The 19,627-nt window shown below is 39.7% G+C and overlaps 1 protein-coding gene across 3 annotated transcripts in view; it reads left to right on the plus strand.

Annotated features, from left to right (window-relative positions):
• LOC102694431 (intermembrane lipid transfer protein VPS13B) overlaps positions 1–19,627 on the plus strand; it is a 325,472-nt gene that overhangs the window by 130,973 nt on the left and 174,872 nt on the right. For all 3 annotated transcript variants that reach the window (XM_006636105.3, XM_015357899.2, XM_015357901.2), the window contains 2 exons: positions 8,126–8,235; positions 10,662–10,806. In XM_006636105.3, the coding sequence (XP_006636168.2) occupies positions 8,126–8,235; positions 10,662–10,806 (255 nt within the window). The remainder of the gene's footprint in view (positions 1–8,125; positions 8,236–10,661; positions 10,807–19,627) is intronic.

Consider the following 19,627-nt stretch of genomic DNA (forward strand, 5'->3'; position numbering starts at 1 on the left):
AAAATGCATGATGAATTTACCTTTCTCACATCTGTTCAATGAAAGTTTGGCAGCTCAGTATTCTCACTGTTCAAATTGATGTTGTTTGTAAACATTTTTCATAAGCTTTGCCTACTGATCATTACCTGATGGCCCCTCTTAAGTTCCACTATTCTTCATTTGAATGCCATTTAGATGACATGTAAAAACAAATGTCCACTTACATTCCCTCATCAGTTGTCTCCAACCAACCATGAGACGCTTAACATACAGGTTTCAGCGGAATGTAAAAAAAACGTATGTGAAAGAAAGAGGAATTTTTGCTATAAGGTGATACTTTTTTTTGTTTTTGCACGTGATTATATAGCAAGACTGTCTCTGACTTCTTCAGCTTGCCCTTCTAAATCCCTTAATAAACTGAAATAAGAGATCACCTAGGGATCTTCAGGCAAAGTATATATCGGGCCTGTTGGATTTTCAATCTGTCCTTAATGCAAATTGACTGCCTTTTCCCATTATAAATAGTTATACCAGATAAGTAGCATTGGTCTTTCCAATGAATTACCTTCCAGGCTGAATCTTGCTTGTTTAATAATGTACTGGAAAAGGGTGCTTTCTTATGAGTCTTTGATGAGGAAATCAGATCGATTTATTGGATAGGCCAGCTGTGATGAAAAAAATACATTATTAGCTGTATTTCTTATGCTGAAATGAAGTTGGACTGCTGTAGGAATGGTGGAGAAACCCTCTAAGGGATTTTGCAAGTCTAGACGGAAAACACTTAACCAGGCCTTCGAATTTCATGGGAGCAATTTATTTTCTTTTTGGATCTCTCCATAATCTATCTGTCCATGGCAGCTATATGTCTCTTTACATTTTAGTTATTCTCAATACTTGTCTTTGAGGAACCATTCTTGAGATGCGCTGTTTGCTCATGATCGTTTGGCATTCTAATTGGCTAATCATACTGGATCTGCAATACTGTTGGAAGAAGGTGCTTCGGGAGAGCCTGTTGATAAAAACATATATACAGTTTTCTGCTTTAGCTCTGCACCTACAAGTTATTCTGAAGCCATCTCCCTTGTTGCATTTATTGTATAGCTTGCTTCATCCTCTTTTCTTTGCTGAGGGAGTTGCCAAAGCTTCCTTATGAGTAAGCATTTTGTTGTCTATAAAGTTTTTATTCTAGGCTCTAATTTAACAGTCTTTTTTTTTCCCTCCACCTTTTAAGTCCTAAATTTATTCTGAAATAACTAGCTCAGTAAAGCAATTTTGCCAGAAGCACTTATATATTGATGCAGAGCTGGATCATCACTCTGGGTCTGTGCCATGGATTATTATTACTAACCAGCTGATATAATTCGGTTGTTATGCTCTGCAGGTGGCCTAAGACTTGGCTCAAACGTTGGTGGTTTTAATAGGAAGCAAAGCAAAACAAAGTGGTCAGGAGTTAAGGCTTCCTGCGGCCTTGAAGATATGCCATTATCTGTTGAAATTCTGTATGTCCCTCCTTCAGAACAACTGCACGGCGCCTGCTGCTGTTCCTGGGGTGAAAAATGCAAACTCGCCCTTAAAACCTAAGGAGGAAAGTGCTGTACGTTACTCTTCCGTATGTTAAAAACTGCAAATAGTTTTCAGTTCAACGTGGCTGTTGAGATTATTTAGGCGTTTTTGGTAATGCTGCTGTTGACCTTGTCCTGGTGCCTGTCTGGTGAAACCTGCAAATAAGGACTGTGACCTTCTCACGGGAGTCCTTTTTGCCAGATGTGGAGTCTTGATTAATAAGTTGCAGCTGTAGTGTAGTCCTTTTTTAGGTTGAATTATTCTCTGTGAGTGGCACGGCACAGTGGTGTGTCCATAAGCACTACAGGCGCACAGCTCTTGGGTCCTGGCTTTGATTCTGGGCTGGGTCGCCTGGTGGGAGACCTGTTCTCCCTGTGTGCACAAGGGTTTTCTGTGGGTGATCTGGTCTCCCCCCGCCTCCCGAAGACAAGCCAGCTGGTCTGAATCGTCCCTTTGTCAATAGCCCCTTGATGGCCGGGCATCATTTCCAGGACAAGAGCGCTCTTGTGATTCCAGTCCACCAGGAGATTAGCAGACACAGACTGAAGGGAGCTAAATCTCTTCAGTCAAGAACAAAAAAAAAGAGAATCTTGCGGGATTGTTTCACGTTACCTCACGAGACAAGGGTGTGGTGTCGCAATTGGAAACTGGAGGAGAATTCAGTTGGGTCAGAGTATTGAAAATTCTTCTTTATGCAAAGAATTGCGAGCAGCTGGACAGGTGGTTGAGGCCCAATCTCTGGGTTCCTTTAAGAGACATCTGGACTGAATTTTAGGTTCACTTAGCTACTAAACTACGAAACAAACTAGGTGGGTTGCATGGCTGCCTTTTGTTTTTAGCCTTTCTTAGGTTCTTTTGTAAATTATAAAGCTGACTGAACTAGGTTGGAGATACGTTTGATGTTTCTGTCTGAAAATGTACTGGAGCAGCTCCTACGGTACAGAGGTATATGTTGATATTTTTGCAATGTTACAAAAACCTGCCTGCTAGTATTCAGAATTATAAGACTTGAAGATGAAAGTAGTAATTTGATTAGATTTTTCTCCTTGCTGCTTTTCATTCAGTGTAACTAATGTGCGCAAAGTTTTAATGCACCATGATTTAAATCCTTTTAGAGAATCAGAGTGAAATATCTTCAGCCTGAACCCATTAGTTCAAATTGCTAAATAGTCAAAATGTGCAATCACTTATAGCTGTTTTGTAAGGATGGTAGTCTTCAATCTACTGCGGGAAAGGAAAAAAGTGTCTTTAAATACAGTTTCCATTTCCCAGGGACATCATCCACTTTTCTTATCCCCCAGATTTACTTATTACTTATTGAATCATCTGCTTCCTAATTCAGAGAGAGAAATAAGAGAGTGCAGTGATTTTTTCAAGGAGCAAAATACCTAATGAGCAACTTGCTGTTTTTTCACTGACTTGATTTTGAACAAATAAAGTATTTTTTTTATTGTGAGTCCACACCAGAGCATACTTGCATGTGTCCAAATATGTATGCTAAACGAGTCCACACCAGAGCATACAAATCTTACTCTGATCCTCTTAGATGCTGCACAGTACGTCAGCGACCGGGATAACGATAATGATGAGATCAGTCTGACAGTGGTGGTCATTTTCATGCAGTTAGCTTTATAATAGGGCAATGTCAAGTCTTTTCAACAAAATTATTCACCAACTGTACATACTGAATATTTGTGGCTGTCTGAGTGTATCAGTCAGTTGAGGAGCTAGATTTTTTTAAAAGTGGCTTCTATAAATTAGTTTGAATTTGTCAGACCAGAAAAAAACTTAATGAACGGTGTTATGTCTTTGCTTGTCAATGTTAAAACGTGACGGTCCTTACCGTCAGTTTGTGCCGTGCCTTAAAAAGAAAAACAACAAATCTTTTGAGCGGCATCGTCAGCGTCGTCTTTAAAGGAAAAGGATTTCAAAAGTAAGGTCTAGGAATTCAGGATAAATACAAGTGATCAGAAGTCATGGATCACTTTTCCATCTGCAGTGTCTCTGTGCACCTTCACTGGGAACTCATTTGTGCCACTTTGTGGGGAATGGGTCCAGGAGCTGAAGCCCTTGAGATTGCCAAGGAGTGTTTCAAGACCGGTCCCACGCAGTCCTCTCAGCTTTTGCGATCTGGACAGCGCTTGGGCCTGGGCGGCAGATGTGAAAACTGAGTGCCCTGAGGAGGGGAAAAACACAGCACCATTGACTTCCCCTGATTTCGCAGCGTTTGGTAATCAGCTGATGTTGGCTCCCAAGACTGCGTTTCATCTGTTAATATCACTTTGGATGTCCAAGTTGAATCCGTTCTGTTTTTTTTTTTTAATCCAAAATCTCACTGACCGTGATTTTTGACTTGCATAGTTCTGAATTAAATCACAGAGAAAGTTTGTGTGGTTTTGTAGGCAGTGGAAAGAGGAATTATAGACCTGGTATATGCAAACTGGAGTTGAGGTCTTTGGCAGAAGTTTTTTAGCTAGTGGGTGGGTGTGCATTATGTACCACGTACAGGGTACTTTTCCCAGGGAATGGAGGTACCTCTTTGCATGAATGGAGCTGAGCCACATTCTGTACTGGTGCTTTCCTCTTTGCCTTGAATCCTAATGATCTATAGAGGAAAAGTTTCATCTTCAAACCTAAGCTTAGCATGTTAAAAAGTATGTCCAAATTTATAATTAATTAGTTAATTATGATTATTATAATTATTATAAAAAGTGCTGGAAAAAAAATTTCCCTCGGGCCTTTACCAGTCATGGCCTCCTTATAATCCCCATCTCTGAACTGGCTTCATCACTCTGCTCTCCTCCCCACTGAGAGCTGGTGTGTGGGGAGTGTAGTGGTGCATTACCTAGGTGGGACTGCACACTGGTGGAGGTGGAGGATAGTCCACATTACCTTTAAAGCACTTTGAGCGGAGTGTCCAGAAACGTGCCATTTACTGTACGTGTAAGGAATTATTTAAAGCGTTTAAATCGAACAGCTGAAAAATTCTTACACTGTTTAAAATGTTATAGTATAGTAGTCATTGAAATAACCATAACTGCATACTACTCCAGACATTTCACTTCTCTCATTTGACGTTTATATGCTCTCTGAGATGGTATGAAGCTCTTTGTTCTTGTAAAAATAAAATAAATAATTTCGAGTTTCCTAGAAAAATTTATCTTGAAAAATGTTGCGGTTGAAGTCATTGGGGGAGTGATGTTTTTTATTTAATAATTGCTAACAATAAATGGGACATTCCTAAGTGGATAAGTTTTTAGTTAATGCTGCTGATGTGTTATCTATTGTTGCTAAGTTGCCATCTTAACAGCTGAAATAGATAACAGCTGATATTTCAGTCTATGATTGTTTGATATTACTGCTACAGATTTATGTGGCTGTGAAGGCTAAGTTGAAATTGTTTTGCTTTTCAACACTATAGAACTGGAAATAATGTTGGAGGAATATTGCATTACAGCAGACCTTATCAACATCTGGAGAACAATTAGAGCTCTCTCATCCTATCCCAAACATCATCTGTCTACACTGTTTCTGATGACTTGCTGAGAATGTCTAGCATTTTAAGGTTGAAAATGAGCAGTGAACATGAAAAATCGAGAAAAAATACATGTATGCATTACAAATGACTCATCTGATTAACAGATGGTGATGAACTGGACTGATAGGAAAGGGACTCCTTACCATAAAAAGAGATATGCATGCCCATATCTGTCTGGCATGTTAATTAAAACGAATTAACTCCTCTTTTATTTAGATCGATGTGTCTGCTATCTCCGTCTGGCTCAGGGTAAAATGCTGTCCAACCTTGGGTTAAACAGATTCTTTAGGGGCGATTTTACGGGCTTGTCAGGTGAGGTATAAAACTGACAAACAGTGAAACATTTTAATTTAAAAAAGCAACTTATCCAGGAAATTTGAACCTTCTAACCTCGCAGAGCTTCATTCTTCACGACGATGAGTGATAATGATTGCGGCGCCCAAGGATGGCTAATTGATAAAGCTCCTCTGGAATGCATACCACTGAGTCCTTTGGCACAGTAAAATAACTCCCAGCTAATTCCTCTCCACAGCCCCTTCTGCTGCTCCAGAGCCACATGGACGCAGAATGTGCACGGCTTCCACTTGGTTGATTTATTCAAGATCTGTTTTCAGTCAAACGAGCGAGCGTCCTTCCTGCACCGCGGCTCTGTGTATTTATGTGCCTCTCTCCCAGTGACACTTCTCTCATCTGAGGCGCACTAAATCAGCTCTTATTAACTCGCACTTGGAATATTACACTTGTGTCAACAGGTTGGGCTAATATGAGCTCTCCGAGAAACACCTGCTGAACATGCAGTGGATGGGCTCTGAGACACCTTTCAATCACATCATCACTGGGACTGTTATTAACCACATAGCACATGTTGGTGTAATGTTTTGTTTAGCTACTTGGCTTAAAAATTAACCAGACTTGTCAGGATTAATTTCCATGACAGATCTTTTTCTTTTTTAAGTGTGCAAGGTCTCAGCTCTGAAATGCTCATATTATTGCTCTGATGATGTGCTGCACAACCGTGTCATTGCTCATAGAAAACTGGGAATTACGCTGAAGAAGAGATCGATGCCAATCTAGAGGCCAGAGTGAGAACAAATCCCAGTTTTGAAGAGAATTGTTTGTCAATCTGTACTGAGCTTCCAAATCCATTTTTTCTTCATTGTGTGAGTGGCTCCCCGCTGGATTAAGTCAGTACTGTGTACCATCTCTGTTACACAAATGCCATGTCACCCAGCTGCTGCTGCAGTCATAGTAACGTCTCCTAGCCACCTGGACAAAACACATGGACAAAATGTCTCTACCCCAGGGGCAGTCATCAAGAGAAGCCCCCTGCCCCTAGATAATATTTACATGTGAGCAAGTATAAGAGTGCTTGGACATGGTCCAATGGATTACAACCTGGGGACCAGAGAAGTTGACTATATTGAGTCAGTATACAACCATTCAATCTTAACCTACCCTTGTAGATAATATGATCAACACACTGGCCCTGTGAAATTAACATTGACTCTGTGGGGAAAAACTACGCAGTTTGTGCAGAAAATGTGATTTTGCAGTGAACAGATCGTTTTTTTCTTAAGGTGTACAATTTTATGTCCACAGCAGCCGATACGTTTTGAAATATGAACCAGTGCAGTGCGCTGTATGTGCAGTACAGAGTTTTCTTGCTATGCATTTGGGGTGTCCTGATGTAATACAAGATGCTGACACTGTGCTTATGCAAGAGTTCTTCAAGGTCTGAAACAGAACATTTGGATAAAGAAATTCATCAGAGGAACAAAATGATCTCTTATCATAAGTCTTAAGCATTCCATAGCAAACTCCAGAGTTTCATTTAATCCCCAAGGCATGGCAGTCATTATTGATAGAGTCCTAATGCATTACCTCAGGCTGATATTGTTGGTAAAGATTAATTTTTAAGAATAAACTAAACCCCTAGAAAGTCTCAAGTTTCACAGAGATTTATCAAAAGAAAATGTTATGTTTGGCTTAGAATTAAAACACTTTGCACACAATTGAAACAAACTGTTCTTCGCTGTCTAAACTGCATGCTTTTAATATGCAGTGCCAGTTAAACAATGGTGTAAATGTTTTCTAACAGGATAAACTACACCAAATAACTCAACTCAATAAAATGGGAGTTATTCTGGAGCATTTATTTTAACATGTAACACATTACGTAGTGTCAGACACATACAACTTTGTTCCAAACACGTTATAGTACAGTACTGCATTGAAGTTGCTCTTGATCTTGAAAGAGATCAAGAAATTGTTCTGTTGATGTAAAGTGCTAAAATATTCTTTTATTTTAATGCATTTGTACAAGTGTTAGTTCTCTGTGTTGTCTTGTAAGTCTTTTTTACTGGTAAGGTGCCCTTTTTGTATCTCTCTCTGGTATTTTGAAAATTACTGTAGGCAGTTGAGAGAAAAAGGCAAAACATTTGACAATCTGAATTTTACATAGTGGCTCCAATGTGCAGCATTTCAGGTGGAGGAGTAGTTGAATTAAGGAGGAAATTTCAGGCAGGCCATCTTAGGCTCAGGCTTGAGAGAGGAAAATAGCCAGAACCCTGGGGTATTTAAGAACACTGCAATAGTTAATAGTTAAGTCGTAAATGATAGTGTGGGTCTTCGTTTTAAGTCTCATCTGAGGGACGGCACAGTGTCCCCTGTCATCATACTGGGGTATTGGCCTGGAAATTCTAGGCCTGACGGAAGAGTCTCACCTGCTGATCCCACCACCACCACCACCACCACCAAGAGCAGCTGCCTGACTTTCCTTGGAGGTCTCCTGTCCCACCACTCTTCTTGGCCAGGCTCAGCTTCGGTTAACTCCTGACATCTGAGGAAATCAGACTACATGTGCCTACCAACTTGCAGCAGCTGCCTGGATTTCCTTAGGAGTTATCTGTCTGAGTGCTGACCAGGCTCAAGCCCGCTAAGCTTCTTTGATCAGACAAGATCAGGCTACATGGTAATAACGCTGCTTCTACGTGTAAGGTCTAGCACATGAGAGGTGACATCTCGCTGTCTTTTAATGTTTCGTAGGTGCTGTCCTGCTGCTTAGCGTTCAGGGCATTGCGGTCAACATGGACCCCATCTTTTGCGATTGGCTTCTCCACCAGCCTCAGAAGGGAAGTGGTCGGCCGATGCAACAGGTAACAGCGATCGCCCCCTAGCTGCCCTCAGCAGCTGAGTGATGCCCTTTCATTTCTCCGTGTGCTTTCATGCTGCTCTGCATACCTTCCCTGCCTGCACAGCTTTGAACTGCTTGACAGGCGTCACGGTTGGGGTTTTGACATTTTTGTCTTTAATAAACTTTGAAAGAAGATGGGCCTTGGTGTTTGTGTGTGTCTGCCCTGCAATGGACTGGTGTCCCGTGTACTCTACGCCTGTTGCTTGCCAGTGTCAAAACAGAAAGTTTTTTTTTCTATTCACAAAATAAAGCATTTTGGGCTGCACAAATACATACTTATTTTTTACTCCTGAAATTGAGACATGCTCTATTAATAAAAAAGGTGTAAGAAAAGTGAGAACAATACGAAAGGGAACATAGCAGTTTTTTATTATGATGTATATTGTGTTTGGTAGTTAACGTTTTTAATAGGTTGTCCATGATTTATACTATGTTGAGAAAAAAACTCAAAGCTTTGGTAAGTTGAAGTCATCTTTAAAGTTTTACTTTGCCTGCCTTGGTTCTGTGGGCTGGTTGTGTTACACCTCAGTACAGCATATGTTGCTGATTTTCCGAAGCATTGTTTTTTTGATGACAATAAAAGCCAATTCTAAAGCTTAAAAAAATTAAAATTCAAGGATAGCCTTTTACGTGTTTGAATATCAACATATATTTCAAGGTCCCAAAGATTTAGATAAGACAGTGTTTACTTTGAAGGACAGTTGTCAAGGATTTGTCCTAGAGTTTGTTTTTATAACCCTGAGTGATTGTTGATGATGGACACACAATATATACACACAGTCTGTCCATTTCAAAACGAAATAACCAGTTAAGATACTTCTTAAAGGAATTTTAGCTCGGTTACCTCCATTCAGTTATCACCTTTCTCAGTCGGCAGGCTGCATACAGCCTTCAGAACGTGACCTTATAGAGTCCAGGGAGGGTCAGGGTGATTGTCTCATCAGTCGGATGTTGGTTCATTCAGACAAGAAAGGTGAAGGAGTGCTCTGCAATAATTACTAAAACCACCCCCCAAAAAAACAGATAAGAAACGATTGCATGTCCATCACTCTCCCATCACACAGAAGGACATGTTCCGTGTGTGCACTCAAATTAAAAGTCATTGTTTTGCATGACAGCATGTAACACCATGAACAGGTACAGAGGAACTGGCAGCTACAAGGAGAGATGACAAGAGCTGCACCTGTTGATCGTTTGTCTCTTAGTTATTTACCAGCCAGTGGTCAGACACGTGCTGAATTCAGGGCCACTCCACCTCTGCATTTATTTATTTAGATGTATTTAGAAGGTGCTATAATAAAAACGATTGTCCTTGTTCTGGGCGAAAAATCATAAATGCCGGGATCAGGCAGGCGCTCAGACATGAAGACGAGCTGAAAGTGTGGTGGAGATGAGCGGTCAGTGACAGCGTGTCCGCAGGTCATCATCTTGAAGGCGAGACTGTGGGAGGAGAAACCCAGTAGTGATGCTCAAGGAAGTGTGACATGGCTACACTACTGTATAACACAGAGGCTGCAACTTGGCACTTCACAGTTGTTTTGCTGCGTTTTGAAATATATGATCTGACCTGTAAATAATGAGCTTGAATTAACGAAACTCGTAAGTGATACAATACATGGCTTAAACTGTGTGCAGTTAAATGTAATGTTTTAATGGAAATTTTCTAATCTTTTATTCCCAACTCTGCTGTTAATTAACTGAATCAGTGTCAGCTCATTTATTGGACCAATTTTGCAACTCAATCCCACCCTCCCCCAGGAACAGGAATGGATGCTCCTGTCATTTGTAATCTAATGTTTTAGAGCTGAAGCCTTTTAAATATTTTTTGTGTGTGTGCGAGTACACTATCCAGTTACTTATTCCACATTGCTACTGCATTACAGCAGCTTTTGGAAAGCGAGCTGGTTTAGAGAGGTTTTCCATCATGTGGCAGGGCTTTGTACTGAAGTTAAAAGATAAACGTACCTGCTGCAGGCGCTCTCCTGTTTAACTTGGAGCTCCAAGGTTCCCATTGTGTTACTTGTCATCGTTTTGGCTGGATATGTATTCATCATAAATAAAAAAAAATGTATTTACTGATTAGTACAAAAAAAGATACGTTTCTCAGTGTGTTTCTGAAAAGGCCTCATTACACTGTCGTCTACCCTAAACATATAGGTATTATTGCTTCATTGAAATGTGTTTTTGTTCCTGATTGAGTCCAGGGTGTGTTATTCAGTATCATTATTGACAGATAAGCAATGCATTGGTAAATCTGCAAAAAAGACTGCTGTTATTGTATTGCAGTGTGTATGTATTGAGACTCAAAAGTGTAGTGGGTGCAGGTTGAGGCGTGTGGTTTATCTGAGGAGTACAAGTGACAGGCGCTGTGGCGCGGTGTTTTTACAGCCAGCAGGAGCAGTGCCCCTTGCTATACCTGGGACCAAGAAAAAGGAGGATGACCAGTCAGTGGGAAGCACGCCTTTGTTGAAGCAGCCATCGAATCAGGCCTCTGACTACGCCAGCAGCCCTGTGAAAACCAAGACTGTAACAGGTAGGTCATCAACCCTGAGCTCAGCCTGTACATTTAACTTCACTGCTGTCTGCCATGTAAGGAAATATCTTAAGTCCAGCGCTATTATACAGCACTGTCTCCCTGGTTATTTTAGAATAATAAAATAATCTTGGCTCCCTGTTTTTTCTACCCCTGCCCCTCGTCGCGAGTAGGTGAGCAGATGCGATCTCTGTGCAATGCAGTGTGTTGCTATGTACTGCACAAGCGCAGTTTGTCTTCATAAAGTCTGCCAGATTTCCACTGCCTGGAATGTCCCCTGGGTCAAGTGCAGGTGTGCACAGACTGCTGCATAGGTGCTAGCTGGGGATTCCCTTTCCTTTACATCTCCTGGGGATTCCAGTCTGAGTTGTATTGTTATGAAACTATGGAAATCTTTAGTTTTGTGGAGGGTGAGATCTATGCAAGTTTATACTGTGCTATGAGAAAATGTATTCTTGTGACAAAGCTAGATGGATTACCAAGTACATTTTATGTGGTCTTTGTGCTAAAGTGCTCATGGCTCTCATTTCCCAGATAATGTTTCTTGGTCAGTGTGATGGACTGAGTGAGAAGAAGTGAAACACAATCTTTTAAAAGGTACACGTGGCAGTACAGTACGTACTGTATCATGTGGATGGCTGGAAGATTGCAAGCTGTCTTGGTCTGACTGAATGCAAAATAGGTTGTTCAAGAAAAACAAAACTCTTCAGGACAATGAATTATTTGGTTTTATTGTGTTATTTATTGATTATTGTGTTTTATTGTGTTATTCAGTCCTGATACATCTACTTTAACGTGCTTTAGAGATTTCCCTAATTTTAAAGCATGGGGTATAATTGGGTAGCTGTGACTTTCAGGAGAGCCATTCTATTCAGCAGGTTACAATATGATTGAATACAATCTATAGACTGTAAAGCTACAGAATTGTAGCACAGTTTTATTGTAATCCTAGTTTTGCACTTATAAATGCGAAGCAGTTCATATTAAATCGGTCCTGGATACGTTTTTGTACTGGCTGGTGCTTCAAGTTATCCTGGTGATGTTAGTGGAGATGAGATGGCTTCTTTTCAACACGGATACTGTATGTTTGTCAGCCTTGTGCTTGCTTTGTGTTTTACTCTCCAGAACAAAGACAGCACTTAGCTATTTAGAATATGTCTTCACCTGTAATCAGTCCCTAAGCATTAAAACTAAATATCGAAAGAAAAAAGGTTTTACAAAACCCATCCCCTTTTCTCCAAAGGTGAAGAGACATCTTTTATTACTGTAACTAATGTGCTTCGAGACCACTTCAATTTTAGGATTAACACATAAACAGATTTTTGTGTTGCTGCGCATAAATGTGGTTGAAACTGAAATATACAGCAATCCTAAAGTGCTTTTTTCTAAAAATAAAAACCGTGTTAATGTTACAAAAAAACTTATACAATGTTTATAAATGTCTTTGGAATCTGTAATGTATTGTTGATTTTTATAATAAAAATAGCCTCTACTGTTTTATAACTTTAAAGAAGTACATACATGTGCAAATTCTTTAAATGTTGTAGCACATAGAAAAACTGTTTAGTTATTTGGTAAAGCAATGTAAGTATTTAAATCTATAAGGATATACATTTCATGTAGTGTTTTGAAACTGATTATTGTAAAGCTTTCAATAATCAGCAAACCCATTGGAAATTTAGTAATTTACTTTAGCTCTGACAGGCTAATCCGTAATAGTGAAAAGGTCAGGTTTCATGTCGTAGTTTCTCCTCTTTTGTATCCACACTCAGCTAATTAGTTTTCCAAACGAAGACATCTTTGCTTACTTATATTTATATATTCGGTCATTATGTATGTAAGCAAACAACTGCACTGGTTCCTGCTGTATACAGAAGGGTCTGAACAGGCTGCAGTCTGTCAGCCTCACTTTCAGACAAGTGGGCTTTTGTTTTACCTGTTGCGCATCTGCACTAAAACCCCCCCAAAAAAGTCCTGGTTTCCACATAACTTAATCCCCTTCTAATCCCAAACAAGCCAGTCATGATTCCCTAAAGTTTCACAACCCAAGCTCCATGTGAAAGGCATGCTGAAATATGTTTTGTGGCCGATCCTCCGTCCAGCAATGGGAATAGTCAAATGAAGCTTCCTGTCCTAACCTTATCTGAGTGCTTGCTGTGTTGTATGGAAGCCCGTTTCCGCCAGGGAGGAAAAAAAAAACGTGCTATGCTATCTCAGAATTGCGACTTAGTAACTCAGAATTCCGACTTAGTATCTCAGAATTCCGACTTAGCAACTCAGAATTCTGACTTAGTATCTCAGAATTCTGACTTAGTATCTCAGAATTGCGACTTAGTAAGTCAGAATTCCGACTTAGTATCTCAGAATTGCGACTTAGTATCTCAGAATTGCGACTTAGCAACTCAGAATTCCGACTTTATATCTCAGAATTGCGACTTAGTAAGTCAGAATTCCGACTTAGTATCTCAGAATTGCGACTTAGCAACTCAGAATTCCGACTTTATATCTCACATTTGTGACTTCGAAATAGCCGTATTCCATTGTCTGTCCTTTTGTTATTGTAACGGATTCGGGTTCTAGGGCTTGTGCCCTCGCCGCTCCCACCCTTGTTCGTGCCTCGCTGCACTGGCTCACTTTCTTTAACCCCAGCATCCCTGTTATGCGCAGGGGAGGGTGGTGTACTGCAACCAGATCGTACAACCTGTATGTCGGCCGTTCCGTTACACTATTTTCATGAATCGTACAGGATCATAGGATCTATAAGCCTGAAGACTTGTCCTGTACAGTGCCCTGATAAAAATCAAATTAATTACACTAATTTTTATAGAATCCCATTTCCGCCAGTGAGGCTTCCATAGTACCCGGATGGAATAGTGCACGGTGGGCTTTTTAAAATAGTTTTTATTTACGTAGACAGAATATGAAATAAGATACAGAAATAGGCACTTCACATCCAGAAGAATTCACAATTATAAAAGCTGAAACATACTTTTTACGTATTTCCATTGTATGTCCTTTTTTACTTAAAAAAGAAGGTCTTCTTTAGCTCAGCTGGCAAGACTCAGGTTCGAGCCAGTGCAGCGAGGCACGAACTAGGGTGGGAGCAGCGAGGGCACAAGCCCTAGAACCCGAATCCGTTACAATAACAAAAGGACAGACAATGGAATACGGCTATTTCGAAGTCACAAATGTGAGATATAAAGTCGGAATTCTGAGTTGCTAAGTCGCAATTCTGAGATATTAAGTCGGAATTCTGAGGTGCTTAGTCGCAATTCTGACTTACTAAGTCGGAATTCTGACTTACTAAGTCGGAATTCTGACTTACTAAGTCGGAATTCTGACTTACTAAGTCGCAATTCTGAGATACTAAGTCGCAATTCTGAGATACTAAGTCGGAATTCTGAGATACTAAGTCAGAATTCTGACTTACTAAGTCGCAATTCTGAGATACTAAGTCGGAATTCTGACTTACTAAGTCGGAATTCTGAGTTGCTAAGTCGCAATTCTGAGATACTAAGTCGGAATTCTGACTTACTAAGTCGGAATTCTGAGATGCTAAGTCGCAATTCTGAGATGCTAAGTCGCAATTCTGAGATACTAAGGCGGAATTCTGAGATAGCATAGCGCGTTTTTTTTTTACTCCCTGGCGGAAACGGGCTTCCATAGTGTTGAGCAGTTTGAAGCAAGCTGTTCGGTCAAATAAAAACAGACTTGACTGCCGACTTTAAAAACAAGTGAACACCTACCTTGTACCCGAGTTGTGTTTTTTCTGTCGTTTTATTTGTTATAGTGTATTTAAACTGGTTTCTTTTAGCTGGTTGAAACGTCATTACATCCCAGCAGAATGGTTTATTTAGTAACGTTTTAGATATTGTTCCCTTTCTTTTTTAAGATTTGTGAGCCATTGCCATGCCCTTTGGTCGTTCTCTTTTATCTGAATATATTATCCTTTCCCTCTGCTGTGTGAACGGTGAAGTAAAAGGTTGGCACATGCTTAAATAAAACAGATCATATCAACCGTAGGCGATGTCCTTTTGAATTGTTTCTTTTTGAGAAGTGCTTTGTTCGATGGTGGGATTTGGTTCAAGTCTGGTTGCTTTGAGGCCTCTGACCCACGGAGGCCTCTCCTTATTCGCTGGGGAAGAAGTGTGATTCACCTCGATGTGACCCTGTTGCCCCTAAGTAAATAAGTGGCTTAGGGTCAGCAAGAGACCAAGTTCACTGTGAAGGTACAACTACGTAGGTGGTGAGATCAGAGAGCTCGTGCAGAACTTCAGTTAAAGGTTTCATTGCCTTGTGAGTTTTCAGGTCAGATTGGTGATACTGGATTAATACTGCCTGTTTAAAGAACAACTGTAGCAAGACTGGTCTTTGGTACTATTTACGAGTAAGTGTGTAGTTGTTTTTACAATTTGTGCAATCTTTCCAAAGATACAGTAAGATACGGTAGGTTTGCTATTTACACTGCAGCTTCACTGTTGAACACCAAAGTTTTTTTTTACTGTATCCAACATTAGTTTTTTTCTGCAGTACTATTCTGGTTGCTGAGACTTTTTTTTTGTTCATCATGACTATATGTGACATACCTCTGAGATTAAAAATTCCTGTTGTTCTTCTTTGAGAACGTTTTAAAGCTATTTAGACGCTTTTCTAAATATGGTCTTGTTAGGTCATTTCTAAATAAGGTCTTTGTAATGGTTGAGCATACCTTCCCATTACACTTGTTTCTATGTACCCCGCTTTCTGTATGCTACTTTCATTACTGCCCCACGATGTCTGGATGAGGCAATAGTGTATCTACACAAACAGCACTATTGTAGCTTCCTGCAGCTCTAAATCAATCCAGAGCAATATATCATGTATAATTCTGCTGCCTGCATTGGCTACTTTGTATATATTGATGTTAATTTGTATCGTTCAGGTTTCTTCCCAATATTGCCCAAATTTCAAAATTCTCCCATATTTACTGTATGTATAATTTTTATGCAGAGTATACATTTCTAAACAACTGTAACTTTTTAGAAATATTGGCACGAGCAGAGGTCCAAAAATGTATCCCTGTGGTACACCACTACTTGCATTTAGCCAATTAGAAGTTTTGATGGGCTGTTTACTGTTTGTTAACAAGTTCTTGATTCATGTATCTACATTGCCTTGGATTCTTAGAGCTTCTCATTTGAAAATTAATATTTTAATCTATTATTAAACTTCTATTATTTCATGAGCTGTTTACTTGTTTTGCTGTAACTGTTTACAGCATTTATAGTTCTTTTACTGTTGTAGTAATGGAAAAATGCTTTGCATTATTTTGAGCCTCTGTTGGAGTATTCTCTAAGCAATACATTTTTGTAGCTGTATTTGTAGCTTAGTGTACTCTTTTTCCGTCTTTGAATCTGGTCCTTTTTTACACATTCTGTTGAATACTCTTCCTTCTATTTTAATTTCTCCATGGAACTACCCAGCCCACAATTTCTCATACTTGGGACTAATTTGTTTTAAGGATTAATTCATTTTGAGGCATTAACATTGTTTTTGAAGTATAACTGTTCTTCTGCTGTTGACTCTGTATCCATCTGTTCCCAGTTCATCGCTTGTAAACTCTGTCTCATTCCTTCATGGTCTGCTTTTCTAAAATTCGAAACTCTCATTTTAGGCTTGGGCTTTGGGGATTTAAAATATGCATCAATAGTTACTGTATTATGGTTACAATTTCCCAGTGGTTCTATCATATCTTTCCTAGTAGGTGACTTATAAATGGGGTTAAAAAGTGATGTTTAACTGTTTAATAACCATGACAGCTGCAGCTTGTGTTGTATTCCTCATCACAATATGCCCATAATATTCCTAATGTGTGGAAAATAGAAAACTCTCAATAATGCCATCTTTGCTACTTGTTTTCCAGATGTCACCAGAAAGTGCGTTTCATGTACCCATGTCATCGTAAGATGGTCTGTAGCATACAACTGTTATAAAGGCCTTAAATGTTCTGTTTTCCAGAAGATTGTTCCCCTTTGCTTCATTTTTGTATCTTAGAGGATACACCACAGGCCATTCTGTGATATCTTTCTGAAAAAATGTGGGACCTTTCAGTTTATATTAATTCCTTTCCTTTAGTCATATCTCAGTTATTCCTATAATGACTAAGTTACCTGTTAAGAGAGTAACCTCAAGTTATGCAATTTATTCCAGACATCATCTTTGCACCAATCTTAAAGCCACATGCTGAGTCTCCATATTTCTTCTTTCATTCCTGGGCTTGCATGTGGCACTGGTAGAGTTCCTGAGCTTATTATCCAAACCCATCTCGCAGAATTGTTAGCCTGCCCTTTTCTTCACTCATTCCAGCACAGACCATTACAACTGGGCCGTACACTACCCCCTGTCTGTTCTCATAACTGACTCCCTTTATCACTACCTCCCTTTTACTGGAGGGATAAGTGGGCTCCTGGGTTTCCTGCAGTCCATCACTCCTCCATATTCCTGGTGACCACATCTGTCTCCAGCATGGCCTGGAAGCCACTGGAAAGCTCCGGTGCTCACGGTCACTCAGCTGTCACTCAGCTGTGGTCTGCGGCCTCCTGCCTCTCAGCTCATGGTGTGCACATGTCCCTTGAGGGCAGGTCGACTACTTCCTGTGACATTGCTACATTTGTGTTGACAGGAACGCTGTACTTGTAGGAGCAAAAAAATTAAAGGAGGAATAAAGTTTGAATTTGTACAGTAAGACAAATGTAAAGAAAACTATGAACTATGGATTATGATTAATAATTTTGTGGATTTGTATGCCTAACTATATGCAATGTCCTATTATTATATACCCAGGGTGCTAGCAATATGGCTGCAGTGTAAGTGTACTTTGGAAACTAGGTTAAGGATTAACCTGTTCTGCACAGATCAGCTGCTAAGTCAAACTGGCAGATAACATGTGAAAACAAAAGCTTTCTACAGTTTGACACTCTGCTATAGAGATTTTATTCACGAATGTGACTTCTTCGGGCTGCCCGTCTGCTTTGCACCACACTGTTTTGCTTGGGAAGAGGCTAAAAAACAAGAAGAGACCTGGAGATAAATTCCTCTTTGGCTATTACAGCCATCCAGAAACCAGTCCCAGTAGAAGAGGATTTTTTTTTTACTAAATTCAATCAAAACGCTAAACTTGAAGATTAACAAATGAACACTCTTCTGGTCAGCAGAAACCTAATTTCTTAGTGTTTAATATTTAAAAAAACACATTCCTTTATCATAGCTAAGAGGCGCTTTGCATAATCAGTGTATTGGTTCATTTGAAAAACAAAATGAAATAATATTTAACTTGTCTCAATAATTTAAGAAGTTGTTAATTAAATTGTTAAAGGGTATTAAATGTACTTCAATGCTGGTATAATTATAGTTGTCTTCTCATTCTGATTTACCTCTCTCATTTTTTGCTTTATTTTTCAATGTTAACATCCACCCACTCTGTAATCGTTTTTCAGACCTCTGCTCGGAGAGTTACTGACCCCACAGCCTGACATGGGAGCAGGAAGTGTACACACAAACCCCTCTGTCCCGCCCACATTAGAGTGCCACAGGCTACACTGCCCTTTCAAGGAAAGTTCTGCTCCAATTGGCATTACAAGCCACAGGTGACTAGGAAGTCACCAGGATTGCTTTTTTGCCAATAGGTGTCCTGATCAAATATCCCGACCGCTCCCAGTCGTACCCTCGAAGGCATTGAGTCACACAGTCAACTAATGGTAACCCAAGGCTCCAACCTGTAATGCCTGGATCATAGAGCTCAACCAGTCCTGAGGTGATCGGTCTCCCGTACTGGTTGAGGCACTTTTGAGCCCATTTTTATAATTTTTTTCCTTCCTCCTTTTTCATCAAGGGAGGTGTTAATGAAGTTGTGTGTGCAGTAGGTGTTGGTATGTCAACTTGTCTTGATATGAAGCAACAAATAAAGAAAAAGGATTACTCCTCAAAAATAAATAAAACCCCCTTGGAAATAACTGTGCTGAACAGATGTAAAAATTACAAATTGTTTCCTAGTGTAATCAAATTTCGAAGAGGGTAAAGCATTTAGAACTTGTGTTTCTAATTATCTGAAACAATAAGCTGCTCATATTCAGACAATCAGGCGAATGGCAACTCTTAAGTTGTTGAAGGTCTTGGTTTCATCATTTAACTAAACTTCCTTCTCTGTCATAAAAATCCAGTCTTTTTTTGATTAATTAGGTATTTAATTTCTGTGTGAAATTACTTTATGGCATAGAGTTCAATAGTAATGAATAAAATGTGTAAGCTTTAGTTCTCATAGGACATTGGGTTTTGCTTCAGTACTTATTCTTTTTCCTCATTATTTCCTTTCTGCAGTATGAACAGGGTTTAGGTGGATTGGATATGAAAATAACTCCTATGCTAGAGTGCTTAGAAAAAGACCTTGAATTATGCTTAAAGCTGATGACATTTCACATATAATCATTGGAATTAAAGTCTTAAAGCATGATGTATTTGTTGCATTTCCATATGTTCTATTTTAAATATGAAGTATCATTAAAGGAGAAGACTGGTGAGTTGCGAGTTTGCTGGACTAATTACAACTCAGCAAATTGATCTAAAACACCAGTTTGTTATTTTGTTATTTCTTTAAGCAGAACCCCTCAGATTTCACTTTTTTTTTAAAGTTGTCATGCTTCGCTCACCTTTTTTGCCCTGTTCACGGCAGCCTCGCAGCTGCTGGGGTTCCTGGGTTGTGTTTTAAACTGGGTCGCCTTCTGTGCTGAGTTGGTATGTTCTCCCCACCCAAGTCCTCTTGGTCTCACTCCAGGTAATCTGGTTT

Source organism: Lepisosteus oculatus, chromosome 10, assembly GCF_040954835.1.
Source record: "Lepisosteus oculatus isolate fLepOcu1 chromosome 10, fLepOcu1.hap2, whole genome shotgun sequence".
Taxonomy (NCBI): domain Eukaryota; kingdom Metazoa; phylum Chordata; class Actinopteri; order Semionotiformes; family Lepisosteidae; genus Lepisosteus; species Lepisosteus oculatus.